Source organism: Schistocerca gregaria, chromosome 7 (assembly GCF_023897955.1).
Source record: "Schistocerca gregaria isolate iqSchGreg1 chromosome 7, iqSchGreg1.2, whole genome shotgun sequence".
In the NCBI taxonomy this organism is placed as follows: domain Eukaryota; kingdom Metazoa; phylum Arthropoda; class Insecta; order Orthoptera; family Acrididae; genus Schistocerca; species Schistocerca gregaria.
The window spans coordinates 276082216-276106527 of NC_064926.1; the positions used below are offsets into that span (position 1 = coordinate 276082216).

General features: G+C 44.5%; 1 protein-coding gene across 1 annotated transcript in view; it reads right to left on the reverse strand.

The window, feature by feature from the left end:
- LOC126281566 (myrosinase 1-like) overlaps positions 1-24312 on the reverse strand; it is a 101254-nt gene that overhangs the window by 15408 nt on the left and 61534 nt on the right. The window contains exons 7-9 of the mRNA XM_049980639.1: positions 11044-11191; positions 8785-8933; positions 3710-3844 (exon numbers count right to left, since the gene is read on the reverse strand). Coding sequence (XP_049836596.1) covers positions 3710-3844; positions 8785-8933; positions 11044-11191 — 432 coding nt within the window. The remainder of the gene's footprint in view (positions 1-3709; positions 3845-8784; positions 8934-11043; positions 11192-24312) is intronic.

The window sequence follows — 24312 nt, forward strand, 5'->3', positions numbered from 1 at the left end:
TATCCATATATAATGTGTGAGATTACACACTGCATATTTGTTCAAATACAACAGGAGTTTAACGTGGATTCCGAACCAAGTGCAACTTTCATGTCAGAAAACGGTGGCACTGTGGAAAGAAGTGATAAGGTACAGATAAAAATCTAAGATTGATCAAGGATCTAAACCGTGACCTTTGGACTTAAGTCTGGCACTTTATCACCAAACTATCGAACCAGACCTGTTTAAAGGTAACCATAAATATTTATGTATCCATATATAATGTGTGAGATTACACACTGCATATTTGTTCAAATACAACAGGAGTTTGTACAGTGATAGGATTTTATGCTATTTTAACCTGTGTTTCTTGAAACTATCAAATTTCACGCAGGGTCATAGTTTGTTGTTCTGAGTATTTCGTGGTTTCTCGCCTATCATTTGCACTCGCACCGTGCGAATCAAATGTCACATCCTTGTCTGAACGTCTCTCGACGCCACATCGAACTGTGCGGTGTATCGAGAAATCTCTGGTTCATTCGAACAAGAGTATCGTTTGGCCAGACTGTTGGTGTTCGAAGTCCAAGCGGCTACTAAACCTAACAACACAGCTGGAAGCATCTGAAAAAGACTACTAGGTCGGTCATCGAGTTGTTGGTCATAAAAATGGAACCAACAAGTCACCAGGTGATACGTAAGGACATCATTAATCGGTCCCTCTGATAAAACAAGAGATATCTTATCTGATAACAGTAGTTCCCAATTCCAGACGAGATTGTGATTTCCGCATAGTCGGGACAGCATATCCTTATTAACGGAAGATTCGAGTAGCATCAAGCAAGCACTTTCTTTGGTGACTCAAGAATCCTGCTGCGATGCTCGGCTAGCTCCTCTCGTTTGCTGCAGTATGTGTTAAGAGCGCTCATACTGCACCTGACGCAGTCTTTTAAAGCGCAGTGCAGGCCTTCCAAGCAGTCTCTCGGCAAGTGCTGTATCAGTAAGCAGTTTGCTTCGGGGAATTCCAGAGTGGACAATTCGATGTAAGTGTCCTATCCATCAGAGGTGACGTTCAAAGAGAGTGGCAATGCTAGTAACATTGCAATATTCAGGTCTGTCTGATTTGTCACATGATCCCTGCATGTTATGCTGAGAATATTTTGTAAGCACCGCAGATGAAATGTTGTAAGCTTACGTACCTATTAGCTTATGATGTCTAAATCTCGGCACCACACAAGAGTGTGTCAGCACGCTTGCTTGACTGATAAATATTTCTGTGGCAACCGCATGGTATTCCTGGTCGCATTCTCTTATACTGAACTTCCCGAAAGTATCAACTGCTATAACGATTCTCTTGCTTAATTTGTCATCCACAGAGAGATTTTATAACACTAGCGAGCAGGAGTAGCAGAATCTGTCAACCGCATTCGTCAAGGACCCATCCAATCCTATCAAGGCATATCCGTGTATCCTTGCGGCACAATCACAATCTTTATTATGTTTACAGACATAGAGAAGAATTTGAACGAGGTAGCAAATTTATCCATAATCCTTTCAGGGTCGTCTTGAGTACGGTATAAGAAAATTGTATCGTCTGCGAATAAAAGGTTGTTTACAAGTAAGTACCCACATTAGTGCTTGAATGTGAATAGCGAGACGCAAAATTCTCCGTCATCTCTCGTATGTAGATGGATGTCTAGGTCTGTTTCGCCGAAAGTCACTTTGGGAAGCAGCAAGAAGAAAACAACAAACCAGCACACAGCCTTGATGAACTCTTCTCTACACAGCAAACTAATGAGATGTGCTTCGCCCATATACCACAGCACCCTTCTCATCGTCGTGAAAAGCACTGATTAACTTCAGTAGTTTTGGAGAACATCCTATCTTTAGCAGTAATGTATACTGTTGTGGACAATTGTGTCTTCAGCTCGCGGCATATTTCTTGGATTTGTCGGAGTGCGAAGATCATATCAACAGTACATCGCTAAGCTGGAAACCCACATCGAAACTCAGGGCATAGCTGCTTGGCAAGCTTCTCCAGTCTGCCCAGCACCTCACGAGTAAACATATCACCGATCCACACATATCATAAAAACGTATATACTTATATTCTCCGTCTCCTCATGAATCAATGTACCGATCTGGACCAGACTTGGTACTCACATCTCTTACCGTCTGGAGAGAATCGTGGTGTGGGTAGAAACCTATCAGAGGGGTGGGGTGTTGATGAAACAGAAGCATGGCACACTATACGCAAATACCCCGTCTTTATTCATCGAGTATTTGAGAGTGAGAGCAATTAGCGACTTGCAACAAACTTTGCACATAATATCAAAGCTTTACGAAACTTTTTATTGCTGACAACGCCTAAAATAGTTGAAATAAGTTTATCGCTTACTACATTTTCGCTGTTCATACAGTCAAACTTCAACATCAGGCATGATGTTTTAATTTATTACTTCACTAACACCAACTGTATTCGCAACACATTTTGCAGACAAAATTGACATATATCCTATGATGCACCATGAAGATTATATCATTACACCATACGCAGTTCAGGAGATATGAGGACATAAACACTAAGATGCTTGAAAAACTGCAGCGTTATGCATGATGTTTAGCTCCATTACCACTGAATTTATTCGCGACACATTCCATATACATAGCTCATGTATCTACAAAAACATATCGCTGTACGACTCATAGTTGGGAAAATATGACGTCAAATACCGAGATGAGTGAAAACCCACCGTGCCATGCACGATGTTTTAATTTATAATTTGTTTACTGCTAAGACTGTTGATAACACATTTCGCAGACAGTAGCCACATATATCACAGGATATACAAAATTGTGTGATTATACGACACATAATTCAGGATATATGACCTCGTAAACATTGAGCTATGTGAAAAAGAAATGCAATGCGAAATCTCTAGAGATAGAAGTGAAATATGGGTACATAAACGTGTAAAATATGTGAAATACATATGAAACGTACGTAAGTAGCCAAAGCTTCACGTAAAAAGGTTCTCATAAGCTTCTGGAACGATTTCAACCAAATTTGATACGCATATTACTTACCTGACTTTCTGAAAATAAATACTGTCGGGTGAGAAACAGCAGTCTCCTATTGGGATATGTGTGATTACGTGGAAAAAGATGAGGGAAGGAGGGGATATATAGGGAGGGGGAATTAGGAGATGACACACATATTACTGAGGCGTAGATGACAGAGAGAGGGGAGAGGAAGAGATGGGCAGAGAGAATGGCGAGGAGGATATAGACAGTGAGAGGAGGAGGAAGGAATAGGCAGGAAAAACGAAGAGGAGGCGAGACAGAGAAAACGATGGACAGAGAGAGAGAGAGAGAGAGGGGCGAAGAAAAGACAGAAGGAGTGAGGAGGAGATAGAGGCGAAGGAGAGATGGACAAAGAGGGGGGAGGAGCAGAGAGACAGATAAAAGGTCAGGTGAGATGGACAGAGATTGGGGGTGAGGAGGTAGTCAGAGAGAAGGGGATGGAGCAGATGGATAGAGAGGGGGGAAAGAGTAGATGGACTAATAACAAACACATACCCAGGCAATGTCAGGTAATGAGCTAATAATACGTACAATAAACTTACTGATTGGATTAACTATGATGTATTCAACTGGTGATCTGTTAGCACGGGACTGAGGGGTAGATAACTTGATAAACATTATGGGAGTCATATAGAGGGGTGGGGCTCACCGTGTAGTAGTCTATGCGGCCCTGGTCCTCCATCTCCCCAGAATCGGGCCACCCATTCTCCAGCACGAAGATAGGGTAGCCGGGATACTGCTGGTTCACCCAGTTGAGAGTCTTGCGGAAGCCCCACGGAATGTTCTGAAAGCAAATTTGAAGCCTATTCTCAGTGTCTTATTTCATTTTTAGTTTGGGGTGCATCAGAAAGTCATAAGTGGTTAGCTGTTTTATAGTGATGATGAAGTAACACTTGAGGTTAAGTCTACAAACTGTGGTTTTCATAAACTCAATTTGCTAAATGAATTGGCGATATATTAATGGTAGAATAATAATGATATCAGTCTGGCTTTGCCTGATTCTCTGTGTCTTCCTTCTCTACTCTCAGGCTGGACTCTTACCCCACGAGACATCTTCCTCTCATCCGACCGTGCTACCGTCGGACATTTTGCTATACTGCAGGTGTTTCCGGAGGAACTATTTGCGTGACTTTTATTGTGATAGGTGGAATGTTTACAGACAAAGAACACTTATGGTAACTTTTAACGTAATTCATATACACTCCTGGAAATGGAAAAAAGAAGACATTGACACCGGTGTGTCAGACCCACCATACTTGCTCCGGACACTGCGAGAGGGCTGTACAAGCAATGATCACACGCACAGCACAGCGCACACACCAGGAACCGCGGTGTTGGCCGTCGAATGGCGCTAGCTACGCAGCATTTGTGCACCGCCGCCGTCAGTGTCAGCCAGTTTGCCGTGGCATACGGAGCTCCATCGCAGTCTTTAACACTGGTAGCATGCCGCGACAGCGTGGACGTGAACCGTGTGTGCAGTTGACGGACTTTGAGCTAGGGCGTATAGTGGGCATGCGGGAGGCCGGGTGGACGTACCACCGAATTGCTCAACACGTGGGGCGTGAGGTCTCCACAGTACATCGATGTTGTCGCCAGTGGTCGGCGGAAGGTGCACGTGCCCGTCGACCTGGGACCGGACCACAGCGATGCACGGATGCACGCCAAGACCGTAGGATCCTACGCAGTGCCGTAGGGGACCGCACCGCCACTTCCCAGCAAATTAGAGACACTGTTACTCCTGGGGTATCGGCGAGGACCATTCGCAACCGTCTCCATGAAGCTGGGCTACGGTCCCGCACACCGTTAGGCCGTCTTCCGCTCACGCCCCAACATCGTGCAGCCCGCCTCCAGTGGTGTCGCGACAGGGGTGAATGGAGGGACGAATGGAGACGTGTCGTCTTCAGCGATGAGAGTCGCTTCTGCCTTGGTGCCAATGATGGTCGTATGCGTGTTTGGCGCCGTGCAGGTGAGCGCCACAATCAGTACTGCATACGACCGAGGCACACAGGGCCAACACCCGGCATCATGGTGTGGGGAGCGATCTCCTACACTGGCGGTACACCTCTGGTGATCGTCGAGGGGACACTGAATAGTGCACGGTACATCCAAACCGTCATCGAACCCATCGTTCTACCATTCCTAGACCGGCAAGGGAACTTGCTGTTCCAACAGGACAATGCACGTCCGCATGTATCCCGTGCCACCCAACTTGCTCTAGAAGGTGTAAGTCAACTACCCTGGCCAGCAAGATCTCCGGATCTGTCCCCCATTGAGCATGTTTGGGACTGGATGAAGCGTCGTCTGACGCGGTCTGCACGTCCAGCACGAACGCTGGTCCAACTGAGGCGCCAGGTGGAAATGGCATGGCAAGCCGTTCCACAGGACTACATCCAGCACCTCTACGATCGTCTCCATGGGAGAATAGCAGCCTGCATTGCTGCCAAAGGTGGATATACACTGTACTAGTGCCGACATTGTGCATGCTCTGTTGCCTGTGTCTATGTGCCAGTGGTTCTGTCAGTGTGATCATGTGATGTATCTGACCCCAGGAATGTGTCAATAAAGTTTCCCCTTCCTGGGACAATGAATTCACGGTGTTCTTATTTCAATTTCCAGGAGTGTATATTCTTCAAAGACAAGTTGAATTTGAGTTAGTCTTTGCATCATTATAGGAAGCACTAACCCAAAACACCGGACTATCAGTGTAAATATCCAATACACACGGAAAATTTTTATACTGAAAAACTACTGAAAAATAGAGAAGTTCGTTTGTTACGCCCCATATCGTGTTAAAACAGAATGACGAGATCGCAGTACACAAAGTAACTACCAAGCACATGATGCAAACAAGAGAAATGATTCAAATTAAAAATTCCCTTTGGCGGAAGTACAAGGAAAGAAGATTTGTTAACTAGCCATGGTAGTCTTAGCGAGTTGTTATAAGGAATTGCATATACAGTAGCGCTTAACAGCGGAGTAACAGCTCGTAAGCCTCGATCTCAGGCATACATGGGCTCAAACTCTAGTGTCTGTCAATATTGTACACTAGTATTACAATGAGGTGATCTGTTACTTTATGCAGACTTGGGAGCTTTCTTAGCTGGCTCACAACATGGAGGTTAATAAATAAGAACTGGGGAGCCATAAACTTTTTCAGCACTGACAGTGACTCCAGTTCACGTATAGGACAAGTAATTCACTGTGTCCCGTCTCCGCTCACGAGCATGCTAGGGGAGGCCTGCATTCTGTAAAAACAGCATTGTGCAAGACGCTAGGGGAAATCCTTTAGGGAGAAAAAAATTAGAAAATCTGGTGCAGCACTCAGAAATTCTGGCCGTGGAAGAGGCCATTGTCTGTGCCCATGCCAAAAAGGGAATGTTCCTTTAAATCCAGATAACGGGGATTCTGATTGACTCACAGTAATTATTTCGGTGGAGGGTGCTCTTTCCCTTGTGTGTTTACGTGCAATCCTGTTGGTTGGCTACGGTTAAAAACCTGTCTTGTGGTGGAAGAGAGTTTCTGCCTTCCTTCCTGTGCTGGTTAACCATGAAAAAGTCTGTGAGAATGGGAATTTATTAAATTTATTTATAAAATTGTAATTGGTCAGAATTTGTAAGATCTACCGCAGTTGGCTGGGATCCAGCTGGCAGATCCAGCCAAATTTTGAAAAATAAAATCAAAGGACACTTGTTGCGATGAGATCGCTCCAAGTGCGACGTCGAGAATGCACTTCACTTTAGGCAGCCACAGGAAGAGGAGAGAGAGAGAGAGAGAGAGAGAGAGAGAGAGAGAGAGAGAGATGTCTTCATCTTGGAACCGAATGCGGAGTTCAAGCTGGACTTAGGAACCATCTTGCCATCTTGCACACCCACGCCATTCAGGAGTAGTAAGCAAGAACCGTTGATGCAGTCACCAGGCTGAGGGGGAAGCGTGGCCAGCTAAATTATATCAGAGTTCATTTGCTCAGTTTTGACATTTGCAGCCAGATAGTTGCTACCATCATCCACTTTGGCGATTCTATTGGTGCTTGTTTCTCCAGGGTTCTTTCTATAAACCACTAGCCATTTTCGCAGCCATTGACCATACCTGTAGTGTAGTTCCACGTTGTGCTTTCATGTTCCCATCCACCTGTGCCATGACTATATTATATAATTACAACGTTTGGTACCCTTATTAGATATTTATATGTTCAATTCAGTGGATAATTCGTAGTTTGAAGTTTTATGGTAACAAACAAAATTGTTATAGTGGTCCTCAATTTCCTTTGTAGCTAGATGAACCCCGTCAAAATATAGCTCAACCGACACCTCATGGAATGAATGTGAAACAAAATGAGCGGCGAATGAGGTGGGGTGCAGTGTCTCCGGCGTGAGCCGTGGGGAGCGTGGGTAGCGTGCTTTCATGGCTAGAAACATAGTTCGTATTGACAGTCCTGCAGGAAGGATACACCTACATACTCATCTATCTACCTGTTACCTCTTTAAGGGGGGAGGTGAGAAATTTACCAGAGCCAACGAGAGGGGAACGTAGAAAATGTGGGCCACGGCCAAAATTTGAGTGGGAAACAGCTTTTCCTAACCTAACCACGACCTCCATACCGGTACTTTTAGTAAAAGTGATTTATGGTTGTAACAAAATTATCGGACATCACTGTGTGATAATCCTATAGTTCCATAAGCCTTTACAATCTGTGATCGGAATTAAGGTGAATTGGTTAACAAGATATTCTTTCTTTGTCCGATCTGGGTATGACGGTCCCATGTAATCGTGAATAGCTCTGTAAAATTGTACGAGTCACAATAATCTGATAAAGAACATGTGATTAGTTTACAGTGTCAAAATCTTGGGAATTTAAAAGACAATTTGTGCTCGATAAGTATAGAGTAATGAAATACACCACGACAAAGTAGTATATATTTGGAGTTTGTCACAAAGGACAACAATAAGCTCGCTCAACTATATAAATTTGCCCACAAAAGGACGTCATTTGCTCTATTCACACTTACTGAAGATTTTAATAAGAGAATTTATACGTAGACTACCTTACTATCTATTCCTTTCTCATTTCTGTGTAAATATGGAATACATCTTTTCCCATTCTATTGTAAGATGTACATACGAACCATTTGGTTTCTCTTTTTAGTTCCTACTTTCGTGTATAAGAAAGTTTGTAAAGGTGCGTTTGTCATACCACTAAATATGAACCACATCATTTTAATGTTATTCGTCTAAATGGATGACACTTAGAGGCATTAAATGCATTCTTTTAATATTCTGTTATTTTATAATCGCTTCATCTGTTTAATTGTTGGTATTTAATTATTATGATCGATTTCTAAATTTTAGAATTTGATTCTCAGACGTTCTTGTAGCAGTCCAACTCAAGCGAAACAATGAAGTACAATGTGGCTGTCAGCCCATGATAGTTTTGCGGTAAATAACTATTTATTTTTGAGATTTCTCGGCAATTGGCTCTACGTGCACTTACAACTAGTCATTATTAAAACGTTTTCCGGATTTATTGAAAGTGATATTGCATTAGTACATCCATTGCCAGACAGGGCAGGATGCAAGCTCTTTTTGCCCAGATTTGTTTTCTGAGCAAAAGGAGGAAGCTGCCGTGCCCTGCACCTATCTTCATACTTCCAATGCCTGTGTGTCACATATGATGGCAATAGAAATAAGAACCAGAATAATAAATATAATAGACAGTTGCAGACCTACCCTAAACCACAAGGCGGCAGATACAGGGTAATCCGTGAACGCGCCTAGGGTGACTCCCGCGTCATAGTCCATGGAAGGGTTGCTACCAGACAGTCCGTCCGATGCTGGGAAGCTGGTGTAGTGGTTCACCCCGACGAAGTCAGCAGTGCCTGCAACAAACAAGACAGCCCTCTCAGCACGACGTCACCATCCACCACACACTGTAATGGGACAACAGTAGCTGTACGAGTTCAAACCGTATCACCAAGGATTTATCTGCTTTCACGTTATATGGTACATTTAATACTTTTGATTTACGATTGTAGTACTGTCATTTGTTTAATGTGTATTAAAAAGTGCTTGCCGTATGTAATAACATTTCAGTCGTGTCTTGTGTAATCAAGTGACCTGAGTACACGCTTTATGGGACTGCGCGAACCAGCGTTGTTCATGGAGAAATCAGTACAGCGCAACTGAAGCAGCAGAGACGTTCATTATGAATGCGATCGGCTCTCTCACTCCAGCACAGCGGAGGGACATCAACAGTCATCTTATCAACATAATGCAGATGGTGGCTGAATTAAAACGGCATGGAACTTCGGCTAACTTTCTCTGGATGTAAGTGGCACCATGACATACAAGAAAATAAGTGTCCTTATCTCTTCGCAGTTACCATAATGCATAAAGGACACCTGCATATTCCTCATTTCAGCGCATCCAACCACGCTGCTGACCTTAAAGCAAGGACAGGAGAACACTTGATAGGAAGAGCAGTAAGAAACGCGATGACACACATATCACAAGTACTACAAATTGCAGCCTGCACCTTTCACAATATCGTGGTTATAACGGATTCGACACTCGGAAGACGATACCTAACGCTCATCTTAGGTGCTCTTCGATCACAGAAATCTCCCCCATTACCATCACGGGATAGGCGATAGGGACAGCCCAACTTTTTCTCAAATTCTTCACCGGAAAGTGATTTAAATCACATATTCTTTTCGTGTGTGTGGTATCGTGTTCAGCAAGTGAAATTTTGCAATGCGCTCACCATATGACATCTATCCCCCACTAACTTCACCGCTATATCCGCAGAAAGTGTAATAGCTTAAAGACGTTTTTTCTTGTTTAGGGTGAGCAGAAACCACATAAAGTAACAATAAGGTATAGCCGCTGTTCTAGGAATACCTTAAGTCATTCATCAGTGATACGTGCTTTCATCGGCTACAGATTTTTCCCCGGATTCGCTGCTATGTTTTTGAGATCCTTCCTTACTTCCTTGAACAATTTGTGGGAGACTTAAGACTTGTTGTTCAGTACGTTAATAGTCTTCTTCATCAGTCACATCGAATCCATCCTGAACAGATAGCCACAGAACTTCAATCGTCGTTTCCTTTTTGACTCCATCAGCCGTTCATTACTCTGCATAAAACTTTTCCTTCTATCGAGTGGCATTACACGGCTATTTTCCCTCATGCGGTCCACAGATGACTTAACTATGACATCAGTTATGTATCAGGAATGAATTACTCCAATTTATTATTCTAGTCCGCATCTTTTCTGGATATTTAAGGCAGGAAAAAATGTGTTTTTTATTGTCAGGTACTCTTCCTATGAGTATTTCACTAGTATTTACGTACTTTTAGTCTGATAACTTTCAGTTTGATAACAGAATTGTACTAAATCTTCGTTGCACTAGGGGGCAGACATGTCAGAACACGTAGGCAATTCATTCGCTCCATATTGTAGCGTCAAATTAGTTGGCGCCTGCAGACAGGTAACGCAATGAACACGTTTCCAAAGCGGGTCACTGTCGCTTCTGCCTTCCAAAAAATACGTATCAACAATTTCAATGAATTCCACCCATGCATTAACATTTGCCCCGCTACAAGTAGTGCCCAAATTGATCACCTGTAATGGAGAGATGCTCTATCCACTGATTATGTCTATATCTGGTGCCTCTTTTAATTTTCACACAGTCATCTCCTGAAATCCGGAAGGTATATACGAATGACCTTGTATAGTTTCATACTTAAATGTGCGACCCAGTGAAACTGTCAGTTAATCCTAAATTGTGCACAGTGCTCCAAAAAAGAATGTATTAGTGACCTCTTGGAGGAGGCCATTGCATAGATGTTGAAACAAGAATAGGGTCATCAAAATTTGCTTAAATCTGCTATGACTTTCATGAACATAGATCTCAAAAGTTGACGTGGTCAGCAAGGGACTACGGTTCTGCACATGGGATGGCACACTGTTGCTTCCGCCGGCACTCACCCCTGATGTATTCGACCTCCTCCGGGGTGAACTCCACGAGGCGGGATCTCGCGTAGCCGTCTGCCCTGCTGTTGTTCGCCACCCTCTGCTTCACCACCTCTGGGTAGTCTCCCTCGGCGCTGAAAATCGGGTGTCCAAAAATACCAGCCTTTGAGAAAAGAAAAAATATTTTTTAGTGACACAAGGTTGTCCTTTCGCCAGAACAGTGCAGCACGGACTCTACAAAAATCTAACCCTATTGAATCTTCATGTTTTCATGACTTATTATTTGATGTATAAAATTCAGCTGTAGTTAAAAGTAGGCTTATGCTAATATTCTTCCAGGAAAAAAATTAGTGCACCTGAAAAGACGACGCCTATTTTGATCGGATGACGGCACATGCCACCTGGGGGATACTACACTACTGGCCATTACAATTGCTACACCACGAATATGACGTGGTACAGAGGCGAAATTTAACCGACAGGAAGAAGATGCTGTGATATACAAATGATTAGCTTTTCAGAGCTTTCACACAAGGCTGGCGCCTGTGGCGACACCTACAACGTGTTGATATGAGAAAAGATTAAAACCGACTTCTCTTACACAAACAGCAGTTGACCGGCGTTGCCTGGTGAAACGTTGTTGTGATGCCTCGTGTAAGAACCTTTGATAAAGATCGGATTGTACCCTATCGCGATTGCGGTTTATCGTATCGCGACATTGCTGCTAGCGTTGGTCGAGATCCAATGACTGTTAGCAGAATATGGAACCGGTGGGTTCAGGAGGGTAATACGGAACGCCGCCGTGCTGGATCCCAACGGCCTCCTATCACTAGGAGTCGAGTTGACAGGCGTATTATCCACATGGCTGTAACGGATCGTGCATCCACGTCTCGATCCCTGAGTGAACAGATGGGTACGTTTGCGAGACAACAACCATCTGTACGAACAGTTCGACGACGTTTGCAACAGCATGGACTATCAGCTCGGAGACCATGGCTGCGGTTACCCTTGACAAGAGCCCCTGCGATAGTGTACTCAATGACGAACCTGGGTGCACGAAAGGCAAAACGTCATATTCCGGATGAATCCAGGTTCTGTTTACAGTATCATGATGGTCGCATCCGTGTTGGCGACGTCGCTGTGAACGCACATTGGAAGCGTGTATTCGTCATCGCCATACTGGCGTATCACCCGACGTGATGGTATGGGGTGCCATTGGTTACACGTCTCGGTCACCTCTTGTTCGCATTGACGGCACTTTGAACAGTGGACGTTACATTTCAGATGTGTTACGACCCGTGGCTCTACCCTTCATTCGATCCCTGCGAAACCCTACATTTCAGCAAGATAATGCACGACCGCATGTTGCAGGTCCTGTACGAGCCATTATGGATACAGAAAACGTTCAACGGCTCCCCTAGCCAGCACATCCTCCAGATCTCTCACCAACTGAAAACGTCTGGTCAATGGTGGCCGAGCAACTGGCTCGTCACAATACGCCGGTCACTGCTCTTGATGAACTGTGGTATCGTGTTGAAGCTGCATGGACAGCTGTACCTGTACACGCCATTCAAGGTGTGTTTGACTCAATTCCCAGGTGTATAAAGGCCGTTTTTACGGCCAAAGGTGGTTGTTCTGGGTGCTGATGTACTAAGATCTATTCACTCAAATTTCGTGAAAATGTAGTCACATGTCAGTTCTAGTATAATATATTAGTCCAATGAATACCCGTTTATCATCTGCATTTCTTCTTGGTGTAGCAGTTTTAATGGCCAGTAGCGTATATGTACCGGTAATGGTTTCAAAGTCGTCTGCCAATACCTAGATAGCGTAGTGGCATAGCTACCAGAGCGTCATTTGTACCTCGTAGCCAGAAGGCTCAGTGTGTCACAAACAAGTAAAGCAAGCAGGTAACGATGCCACGGGGGCGCACTCGTGCTTCCTACAGCCAACTGAGCTAGTTTCAAAGGAGCCAAATTGTGGTCTTCCGAATGACGGGATGGTCCTTCCGAAGAAGTACCACACAAACTGGACGTGCTGCGTTAGTTGTGCAACGAGGCAAGTATCAGTGCTCGCGTGAACATTTCACACACGAAGACGACGTTCTGGAAGTCCACGCAGCACAGACGTCCGCCAGGACCGTCGTGTTGTAAAGGCAGCAGTGGCAGATCGTACAGCTATCATAGCACAGATAAGAGGGCTTGTGATTTCCGACGTGTCAACACAAACTGGTTAGCAGCAGTGGGAGTACAGGCACGCACAGCTCTAGCCTGTCTTCCTCTCAGACCAAAGCATCGATGTGCACGGTTCGACTGGTGCCGTCAGAGGATCACTTGGAAGATGAAATGGCGGGCTGTAATCTTCAGCGACGAAAGCAGATTTTGATCGTACGCAAGTGATGGTCGTTTGCGAGTATGACGTAGACCTGATAAGCGCTGTCTCGTAGAGTGCAGCGAGCTGTACACACTGAAGATAAGGCTCTCCTGTTGTGTTGGCAGAAGAGCCAACACCGTGTTACTAGTGGAGGCCGAATTGCACGCGTTTTAGCTCACGCAGGCTGGCGTGAGGACGTAAGAACTGACGTGATGTCTGGAACATGACAAGGAATTACAATTCAGAAACCGGATGTAATTAGTTTGATACTTAACTTTAATCCATTAATGATGAACGTCGCTCTTGACGGTACATGATTCACAATATTATCTGTTCAGAATAGTAACTGAATATGGCGCCTTGCTAGGTCGTAGCAAATGACGTAGCTGAAGGCTTTGCTAAACTGTCGTCTCTGCAAATGAGAGCGTATGTAGTCAGTGAACATTCACCAGCAAAGTCGGCTGTACAATGGGGCGAGTGCTAGGGAGTGTGGCGGCGCTCGGTCTGCAATCACTGATAGTGGCGACACGCGGGTCCGACGTATACTAACGGACCGCGGCCGATTTAAAGGCTACCACGTAGCAAGTGTGGTGTCTGGCGGTGATACCATATCTCCCGTCCACGTAATCTGCTGGTTTGGACAGACAACTGCACATGTGTGCGAGGAAAATCACTGTGGAAGAAATACCACAGGGGCGACAGTGATCGACAATATACCCGCCTGCTACAGCCTAATATACCTGTTGTGGTCGAGCAGGCTACGATATGTACTACGAAAATGTTCAGATTCTGATAAACGAATCATCTTTCTAGCATTATGTTTTGTGGGAAGTGATCTAAATACGTTTTACCAATAATTTAATTTATCGCGATGATAGTTTCAACCTAAATAAAATGTGGGATACAGCATTGGCAATAGATAGCTCTCACAGACAACAGTACTGTTCCCCCGTTGACTAGAAGTTGTTACACAACATCCTTCACAGAGTGTGTCATGATAGAATATTTCTGTCTCACGTGTGGTATTTCTTTCGCTATGTTATTCAGTGAGTGCTTCCGAAATTGGCTCGCTCTACCAGTGTATGACGTGACAGGAGTGCTTTACATATTCTACATGCCTCGCTCCGAAGATGGCTGAAGGATTTGCAGCCGAAGTATTTGTACAAGACAAAGTGGGGTTACGGTTGAATTTCCACAATTTTGCCGAAGATCCAATGCTGCTGTTAGAGACAGTATGTCACACTGCAGTTTCCGGTTGTCAAGTCAGGTGAAATGTGTGCTAATTGGGAGACAGTCAAAAGGGTCGTAATTCATCATGATACGAATAGTGAAAACTCTGAACTCTTAGGACTAATCACAAATGCTTGTGTGAATTACCTCAGCAGTATCGGGTATTTTAGTGTCATTGCTCCATACAACCAGGTGACAACCATATACTAAGTTTACGTCATAAGCATGTCAATGCGTACGCATCCCAGTACCTCACATCACAGATCGTAATACAATCATAACGCAACGTCTCACGTAACTACTTCTCATTTATTTAGTACCAATAACCCCTCATTTCCACCCCACTTCTTAAAAAACTCTTACTCTCACGTTGAGTATAATCTGGATGATTTGCACTCTATGTTAAGTAAAACTAGTTTTTCACGCATCCCACTCTTTATGGCGTAATATAATGCTGAAATTTTACTGCATCAACACTGAAAATATAGTAAGGTATAAACTTTTTCACGTTCATTGTTTTGTGAGGGATGTCAGACAGAAAAAGTTTCGAACAGGTTTGAAATTAAGTGTAATATTCGTTTGAAGAGTTCTCACTATGAAATACTGGATAATTATATTCTGGGTAATGGGAGCGCCTTTATTACGCTGCCTCAACACAATTTCTAATTTTAATACTTGACATACTGTGTTACAACTATAACATGAGGTCTTACCTCTTAATGAGTAGTTGAGGACAGCATTTTAAATTTTAAAATTTGGTCACTAATTAAATTAAACGCTGAAAATCAGTTTTCTGTTGCCCCTGGAAGCACTTAGGTAGCTTGCAACTGTGGCGGTGTACATGCGTGCATGTCTGTCTGTTTTAGCGGTTCAGTAATATATACTGAAGGAAGGAAACCGCAATACCAAAAAATTGTTATTGTAAAGTAATTAAATTCCAGGAATAACTTTGTCTAGGTAACAGATTTAACGGATTAACATTGAAAACCCACAGGTTTAGCGCGAGAAAAGTCACTGCAAATGCGAAACCCTAGTACATTAATAAAGTGTGTAATCGCTAGAATGTTGAATCCAAGCATGAAAGGGTGCGTACATAGAGTTGTACATACATTACTAGCCATTAAAATTGCTACACCACGAAGATGTGCTACAGACGTGAAATTTAGCCGACAGGAAGAAGATGCTGTGATATGCAAATGATTGGCTTTTCAGAGCATTCACACAAGGTTGGCGCCGGTGGCGACACCTACAACGTGCTGACGTAAGGAAAGTTTCCAACCGATTTGTCATACACAAACAGTAGTTGACCGGCGTTGCTTGGTGAAACGTTGTTTCGATGCCTCGTGTAAGGAGGAAAAACACGTACCATCATGTCTCCGACTTTGATAAAGGGGTAGCTGTACCTGTACACGCCATCCAAGCTCTGTTTGACTCAATGCCCAGGCGTAAAAAGGCAGTTATTACGGCCAGAGGTGGTTGTTCTGGTTACTGATTTCTCAGGATCTATGCACCCAAATTGCTCTAGTAAAATATATCTGATCAATGAATACCCGTTTATCATCTGCAGTTCTTCTTGGTGTAGCAATTTTAATGGCCAGTGGTGCACAAGTGCTGATTGTCAGTTTGTGGGATGGAGTTAAAGTCTGTTGCACTTGGTCGGGCAATACAGGGCAGTTAATGCTAGTTGTGGATTACGCTGGAGTTGTCCGATGATGTTCCATATGTGCTCCATTGGAGACAGATCGGTGATCGAGCAACCCAAGGCAACATGTTGACACTCTGTGGATCATGTCGGGTTGCAAGAGTGGTATGAGGGAGAACGGTAACAGGTGGTAAGCACACCGTTGAATGCTGCTCATGAACGGCAATTCAACAGGTCGAATCATCAGTCTGACGTCCAGATTTGCAGTCAGAGTCCGTCGGATAAGCGCGAGAGTGCTCCTGCTGTCATACGAAACGCACCCCAGACCAGAACTCCAGGTGTTAAGTCCAGTGTTTCTAGCAGGCAAACAGGTTGGTACCACACCCCTCAACTGGAATCATTCTAACCAACACACGGCCATCACTAGCACCGAAGCAGAATCAGCTTTCATCAGGAATCACAACAGATCTCCATCCCGCCTTCCACTAAGCTCTCGCTTGACACCACTGATGTCCCAAATGGCGGTGGTTTGGGGTTAGTGGAATGCACGCTACAGAGGGTCTGGCTCAGAGCTGTCCTGGAAGTAACTGGTCTGTAACAGTTCATAGTGTCTCTGTGGTGCCAAGTGCTGCCGAAACTGCTGCTGCAGATGCAGTACAAGCACCAGAGTCACACACTGAACACGTTGGTCTTCCCTCTTGGTAGCACCACGTGGCCGTCCGGAGCCCGATCTTCTTGCGACCGTGCATTGTCGTGATGAACGGTGACAGCAATCATGCGCAGTTTCTACATTCCCGCCAACTCTTTCTATAATATTGCACAAGGAACATCTAGCTTCTCGTAGCCCAATTGCATGACCTCTACATCTACAACTACATCTACATCCATACTCCGCAACCCACCTGACGGTGTGTGGCGGAGGGTACCCTGAGTACCTCTATCAATTCTCCCTTCTATTCCAGTCTCGTATTGTACGCGGAAAGAAGGATTGTCGGTATGCTTCTGTGTGGGCTCTAATCTCTCTGATTTTATCCTCATGGTCTCTTCGTGAGATATAAGTAGGAGGGAGCAATATACTGCTTGACTCTTCGGTGAAGGTATGTTCTCGAAACTTTAACAAAAGCCCGTACCGAGCTACTGAGCGTCTCTCCTGCAGAGTCTTCCACTGGAGTTCATCTATCTTCTCCGTAACGCTTTCGCAATTACTAAATGATCCTGTAACGAAGCGCGCTGCTCTCCGTTGGATCTTCTCTATCTCTTCTATCAACCCTACCTGGTACGGATCCCACACTGCTGAGCAGTATTCAAGCGTTGGGCGAACAAGTGTACTGTAACCTACTTCCTTTGTTGTCGGATTGCATTTCCTTAGGATTCTTCCAATGAATCTCAGTCTGGCATCTGCTTTACCGACGATCAACTTTATATAATCATTCCATTTTAAATCACTCCTAATCCGTACTCCCAGATAATTTATGGAATTAACTGCTTCCAGTTGCTGACCTGCTATTTTGTAGCTAAATGATAAGGGACCTATATTTCTATGTATTCGGATCACATTACACTTGTCTACATTGAGATTCAATTGCCATTCCGTGCACCATGCGTCAATTCGCTGCAGATCCTCCTGCATTTCAGTACAATTTTCCATTGTTGCAACCTCTCGATACACCACAGCATCGTCTGCAAAAAGCCTCAGTGAACTTCCGATGTCATCCACCAGGTCATTTATGTATATTGTGAATAGCAACGGTCCTATGACACTCCCCTGCGGCACACCTGAAATCACTCTTACTTCGGAAGACTTCTCTCCATTGAGAATGACATGCTGCGTTCTGTTATCTAGGAACTCCTCAATCCAATCACACAATTGATCTGATAGTCCGTATGCTCTTACTTTGTTCATTAAACGACTGTGGGGAACTGTGTCAAACGCCTTGCGGAAGTCAAGAAACACGGCATCTACCTGTGAACCCGAGTCGAAGGCCCTCTGAGTCTCGTGGACGAATAGCGCGAGATGGGTTTCACACGACCGTCTTTTTCGAAACCCATGCTGATTCCTACAGAGTAGATTTCTAGTCTCCAGAAAAGACATTATACTCGAACATAATACGTGTTCCAAAATTCTACAACTGATCGACGTTAGAGATATAGGTCTATAGTTCTGCACATCTGTTCGACGTCCCTTCTTGAAAACGGGGATGACCTGTGCCCTTTTCCAATCCTTTGGAACGCTTCGCTCTTCTAGAGACCTACGGTACACCGCTGCAAGAAGGGGGGCAATTTCCTTCGCGTACTCTGTGTAAAATCGAACTGGTATCCCATCAGGACCAGTGGCCTTTCCTCTTTTGAGCGATTTTAATTGTTTCTCTATCCCTCTGTCGTCTACTTCGATATCTACCATTTTGTCAACTGTGCGACAATCTAGAGAAGGAAGCACAGTGCACTCTTCCTCTGTGAAACAGCTTTGGAAGAAGACATTTAGTATTTCGGCCTTTAGTCTGTCATCCTCTGTTTCAGTACCATTTTGGTCACAGAGTGTCTGGACATTTTGTTTTGATCCACCTACCGCTTTGACATAGGACCAAAATTTCTTAGGATTTTCTGCCAAGTCAGTACATAGAACTTTACTTTCGAATTCATTGAAAGCCTCTCGCATAGCCCTCCTCACACTGCATTTCGCTTCGCGTAATTTTTGTTTGTCTGCAAGGCTTTGGCTATGTTTATGTTTGCTGTGAAGTTCCCTTTGCTTCCGCAGCAGTTTTCTAACTCGGTTGTTGTACCACGGTGGCTCTTTCCCATCTCTTACGATCTTGCTTGGCACATACTCATCTAACGCATATTGTACCATGGTTTTGAACTTTGTCCACTGATCCTCAACACTATCTGCACTTAGACAAAACTTTTGTGTTGAGCCGTCAGGTACTCTGAAATCTGCTTTTTGTCACTTTTGCTAAACAGAAAAATCTTCCTACATTTTTTAATATTTCTGTTTACGGCTGAAATCATCGATGCAGTAACTGCTTTATGATCGCTGATTCCCTGTTCTGCATTAACCGATTCAAATAGTTCGGGTCTGTTTGTCACCAGAAGGTCTAATATGTTATAAAAAAAATGGCTCTGAGCACTATGGGACTCAACTGCTGTGGTTATTAGTCCCCTAGAACTTAGAACTACTTAAACCTAACTAACCTAAGGACATCACACACATCCATGCCCGAGGCAGGATTCGAACCTAATATGTTATCGCCACGAGTCGGTTTTCTGTTTAACGGCTCAAGGTAGTTTTCAGATAAAGCACTTAAAAATATTTCACTGGATTCTTTGTCCCTGCCACCAGTTATGAACGTTGGAGTCTCCCAGTCTATATCCGGCAAATTAAAATCTCCATCCAGAACTATAACATGGTGGGGAAATCTACTCGAAATATTTTCCAAATTATTCTTCAGGTGCTGAGCCACAACAGCTGCTGAGCCCGGGGGCCTATAGAGACATCCAATTACCATGTCTGAGCCTGCTTTAACCGTGACCTTCACCCAAATCATTTCACAATTCGAATCTCCGTCAATTTCCTTCGATACTATTGCACTTCTTATCGCTATAAACACGCCTCCCCCTTCACTGTCCAGCCTATCTTTGCGGTATACATTCCAATCCGAGTTTAGGATTTCATTACTGTTTACGTCTGGTTTCAGCCAACTTTCTGTTCCTAGTACTATATGGGCGTTGTGACCGTTTATTAATGAGAGCAGTTCTGGGACCTTTCTATAGACGCTCCTGCAGTTTACTATTAGCACATTAATATTGTTATTCCTTGTTGCATTTTGCCTACTCCTGCCTTGCCGCGTCTCAGGAGGCGTCTTGTCGGGCCTAGGGAGGGAATTCTCTAACCTAAAAAAAAAAAAACCCATGTGCACTCCACACGTACTCCGCTACCCTTGTAGCCGCTTCCGGCGTGTAGTGCACGCCTGACCTATTCAGGGGGACCCTACATTTCTCTACCCGATAGCGGAGGTCGAGAAATTTGCACCTCAGCTCTCCGCAGAATCGTCTGAGCCTCTGGTTTAAGCCTTCCACTCGGCTCCAAACCAGAGGACCGCGATCGGTTCTGGGAACGATACTACAAATAGTTAGCTCTGATTCCACCCCGCGAGCGAGGCTTTCCGCCTTCACCAACTCCGCCAACCGCCTGTACGAACTGAGGATGACCTCTGAACCCAGACGGCAGGAGTCATTGGTGCCGACATGAGCAACAATTTGCAGTCGGGTGCACCCAGTGCTCTCTATTGCCGCCGGTAGGGTCTCCTCCACATCTCGGATGAGACCCCCCGGCAAGCAGACAGAGTGAACACTGGCCTTCTTCCCGGACCTTTCCGCTATTTCCCTAAGGGGCTCGATCACCCGCCTAACGTTGGAGCTCCCAATAACTAATAAACCCCTCCCCCCGTGTGCCTGCTCGGACCGCCTAGAACCGTTCTGCCATAGCTGCCGGCCAAATGGTGCGAAATCTATTCATCTTTCAGATGTAGAAACACGCCCACCAACTTTCGTTTACGACGCACAACTCCTTCTTGGTGTTGCAATGTTTCTTCCGCCAGTGTAGATCGTAACTGTGCCCAAGCATAAAACAACAACGTCCTTTGTCGTTGTCCGCCTATAGGAAAAGGTACCCTGCACTCTGCACACTATTCTGTGCTCGTTTGCACTTAAGAAAAAGCTGAAGCACTTTTATAGTCAACATTACAGCTTTTCCCTAGAATCAAATATGGCAATTTCTCTCTGTCAGATAGCAAAGAAAATGGTCAATTCCACATCTACATCTATACCTATACTCCAAAGCCATCTTACAGTGAGTGGAGGAGGGTACTTATAGTGCGACTGTTAACCCCCCCCCCCCCCCACCCTTTCCTCTTTCAGTCGCGAATTGTTGGCGGGAAGAAGAATTGCTGACAGGGCTCTGTGTGGGCTGGAATCTCTCTAATTTTGTCTTCACGGTGATTTCACTAGATTAATTGACTGTTCTAGGAACGTTCGCTCTCGGAACTTTAGCAGTAAACTACACGGTGATGCAGAAAGCCTCTCCTGCAAAGTCTACCACTAGAGTTTGTTGAACATCTCCATGACTCTGTAACGAAACGCGCCGCTCTCCATTGGATCTTCTGTATTTCCTCTATCGATCCTATCTATTGGTAAAAGGGGTAAGCTATCTCCTGTGTGGGTGAGTTTCCTCCACTGAATCCGATTCTGGCCTCTCCCTTATCTGTCATTAGTTTTATTTGCTAGTTTCCCTTTAAAAAGCTCCCTACGAATACTCTTTGACATTTTATGGATGAAACTGCTTCCAGTGATTGTCTGAAATTTTGAATCGTACGATAATGGGCGCAGCAAAAGTTGTTCAGACGTATTAAGATGGTGTCGTTTCAGTTGAGGGATAAGCTGCCATCTTGGAGGCAGTTTATGAACTTGGAACAAGCAACGTCCAGTGTGCTGCATCGATCCATGGCCTTATTGTTACTTATGGTTATAGTTGCTGCAATATCATCCCAGTCTCTTTCCGTGGATTTCCACCACGAGAAGTTGAGAGGCATTTTTGTACTGTATAGGCAGTAAGCCATATAGCTGACCCGCCGGAAGTATTGTACATCTATACCAGTTAATATTGCTTTTGTTTGTCTTAAGAATGTCTTTTTTACTAGGCGCCTTTCGCTTTTATTTATGAATTATCTTCAGCTATAATTCTGAAATTTTGGTATACTTAATATATATTTCTGAATTTTGCTATTTATAAATTAAAAGCAGTTTATTCATTAATTTGTTGTATGGTTTACTTACATAATTTTTCCTCTTGTTTACGTGACCTGAAGTCCATTGTCTCTTCCTTCGTTTTTGTGGAAGTTGCACATTCACTTTTCGCGATTTTTCGGCTTTTGAAAACCTGCTTTTCCGCTTGCTGCTAGTTGTACTTCACTTTTGCAATCTTGACAGAAGTTTTTTCATAAAACATTTTGCGCACTCTGCTGTCATAGCCCACTAACGCCAAATTTCGCCGCAGTGTCCTGCCGGATACGTACGTCCCACATTGATTTCTGCGGTTATTTGACGCAATGTTGTTTGTATTTTAGTGATGACAACTCTATGCGACCGCTGCGTTGTCCGTGGTGAGAGTTAATGCATAAAATTCGGTAGTCTTGGCATACTCTTGACGCTGTGGAACTCGGGACACTGAATTCCCTACCGACTTTGGAAACTGAATGTCCCATGTTCCTAGCTCCAACTACCATTCCGCGTTCAAACACTGTTAATTCTCGTCGTGCGGTCATTCACATGAATCGCGTGTGTACAAGTGACAGCTCCGCCAATGCACTGCCCATTTTTGTGTAAGCTATAGTCCGCCAGCTGTGCATGTACATCATGCTATCCCATGACTTGAGCACAGTGTGAATCCAGTCATGTGGCATTTTCAGCTGCAAGGAAAGCAGCAGCAAACGGCGACACGATATGCGACGAACCATCGTTGTGGCTATACTTGCTACTAGTGTTCTAACTGATGAAATGAAATGCCACGTGGCTGGGGCCTCCCGTCGGGTAGACCGTTCGCCTGGTGCAAGTCTTTCGAGTTCACGCCACTTCAGCGACGTGAGCGTCGATGGGGATGAAATGATGATGATTAGGACAACACAGAACCCAATCCCTTGAGCGGAGAAAATCTCCGAACCCGGGCCCTTAGGATTGACGTTCTGTCACGCTGACCACTTTTTTTCTTTTCTACGTTTTCTTTTTTTCCTTTTGTTTTTTTAATTTTTATGCCGACTTTTTTTTATTTCCAATGTCAGGCTTACCACCTTTGCTGACACACATTTTGTTGTACTACCGCATAAATAGTGTCTACAATGTCCATATGTTGACCAATAGTGGCTAATTAGAAAATTAATTAATTAAGGAAATGAAGAAAACTGAAAATGTTCAAATGAAAGACATGAAGACATTGCGGATAGTACAGATACAAAAGAAACATGCTCCTGTAGCAATGAAATGAAATTCGTGTCGGGGGCGACACCTGCTCACGACCCGACGTTCGATAGAGCAAGAGAGCCATCTATCGACTCTTTCTCCAGACGTAGGTGTAAGACTGGGTCGTCTTCTCGAAATTGTCTAAGGGTCCGTAAGTGTGATCTATGTCTATCTCGGCTTCTTCGTCTATCTCATCGTTCACCCGTCACACCCCATCTGGCCCGCGGGTCTGTAAATGTAAGTCGCAAGTAATTAGCGAAGTCCTGCCCATATTTCTTATGCTGTTACAGCTTCGTGTGCCCATCCAGGAGAAAATGCCAAAAATCAGGTTTGTCCTTTTCCGATTCGTTATACACGTAGCCCACCACCATTCCCCGTACCCATGACACTGGATTGGTTTTTTGGACCGGAAAATAAGATTCTTGGGGGGGAAAAAAGGTGTGTCTGATGAAATTGCGTGAGGGGCGGAGCGTAACAGGAACCCCAATATCTGTTGTGCCAAGTGCCACACTGGAGCCGTCCCACTACATGGTAAACGATGTTCATCAGTATCCACTGTTGCGCAGCCTAAACATAGAGGAGTGTCTGCCAAATGAATCGCGGGCCGCCGTTGATTCGTTGCGAACTTATTTACCACCACATACCATGTTTAGCGTACCGACGTTGGGACGTAAACTTTCCGTATAACGCGCCATATCTGTCGTCAGTTCTTGTCTGGGTACTTCTTTTCCAGGGTATTCCTCGGGCACCGGCGCAGTAAGAGTTGGTATACATCTCGCGTCGTCGATAGTCGTGTTGTTGGGAAGGAATCTCTGACATAGCTGAGCTAAAAAAAAAAAAAAAAAAAAACTTGAAATGTGACAGCTTCGGTGAAATATGGCCCACATTGGCTGGGGGCAGCATTGAAGTGGGCGCTAGTACATCGGCCAACGCACCAGAGATATTGCGAAATTGACCGCGCAACCGGGCAACCTTGACGAACTGACCTTGAAATAACAATGTAGTCAGTGCCCCGCCCATTCACCGAGACC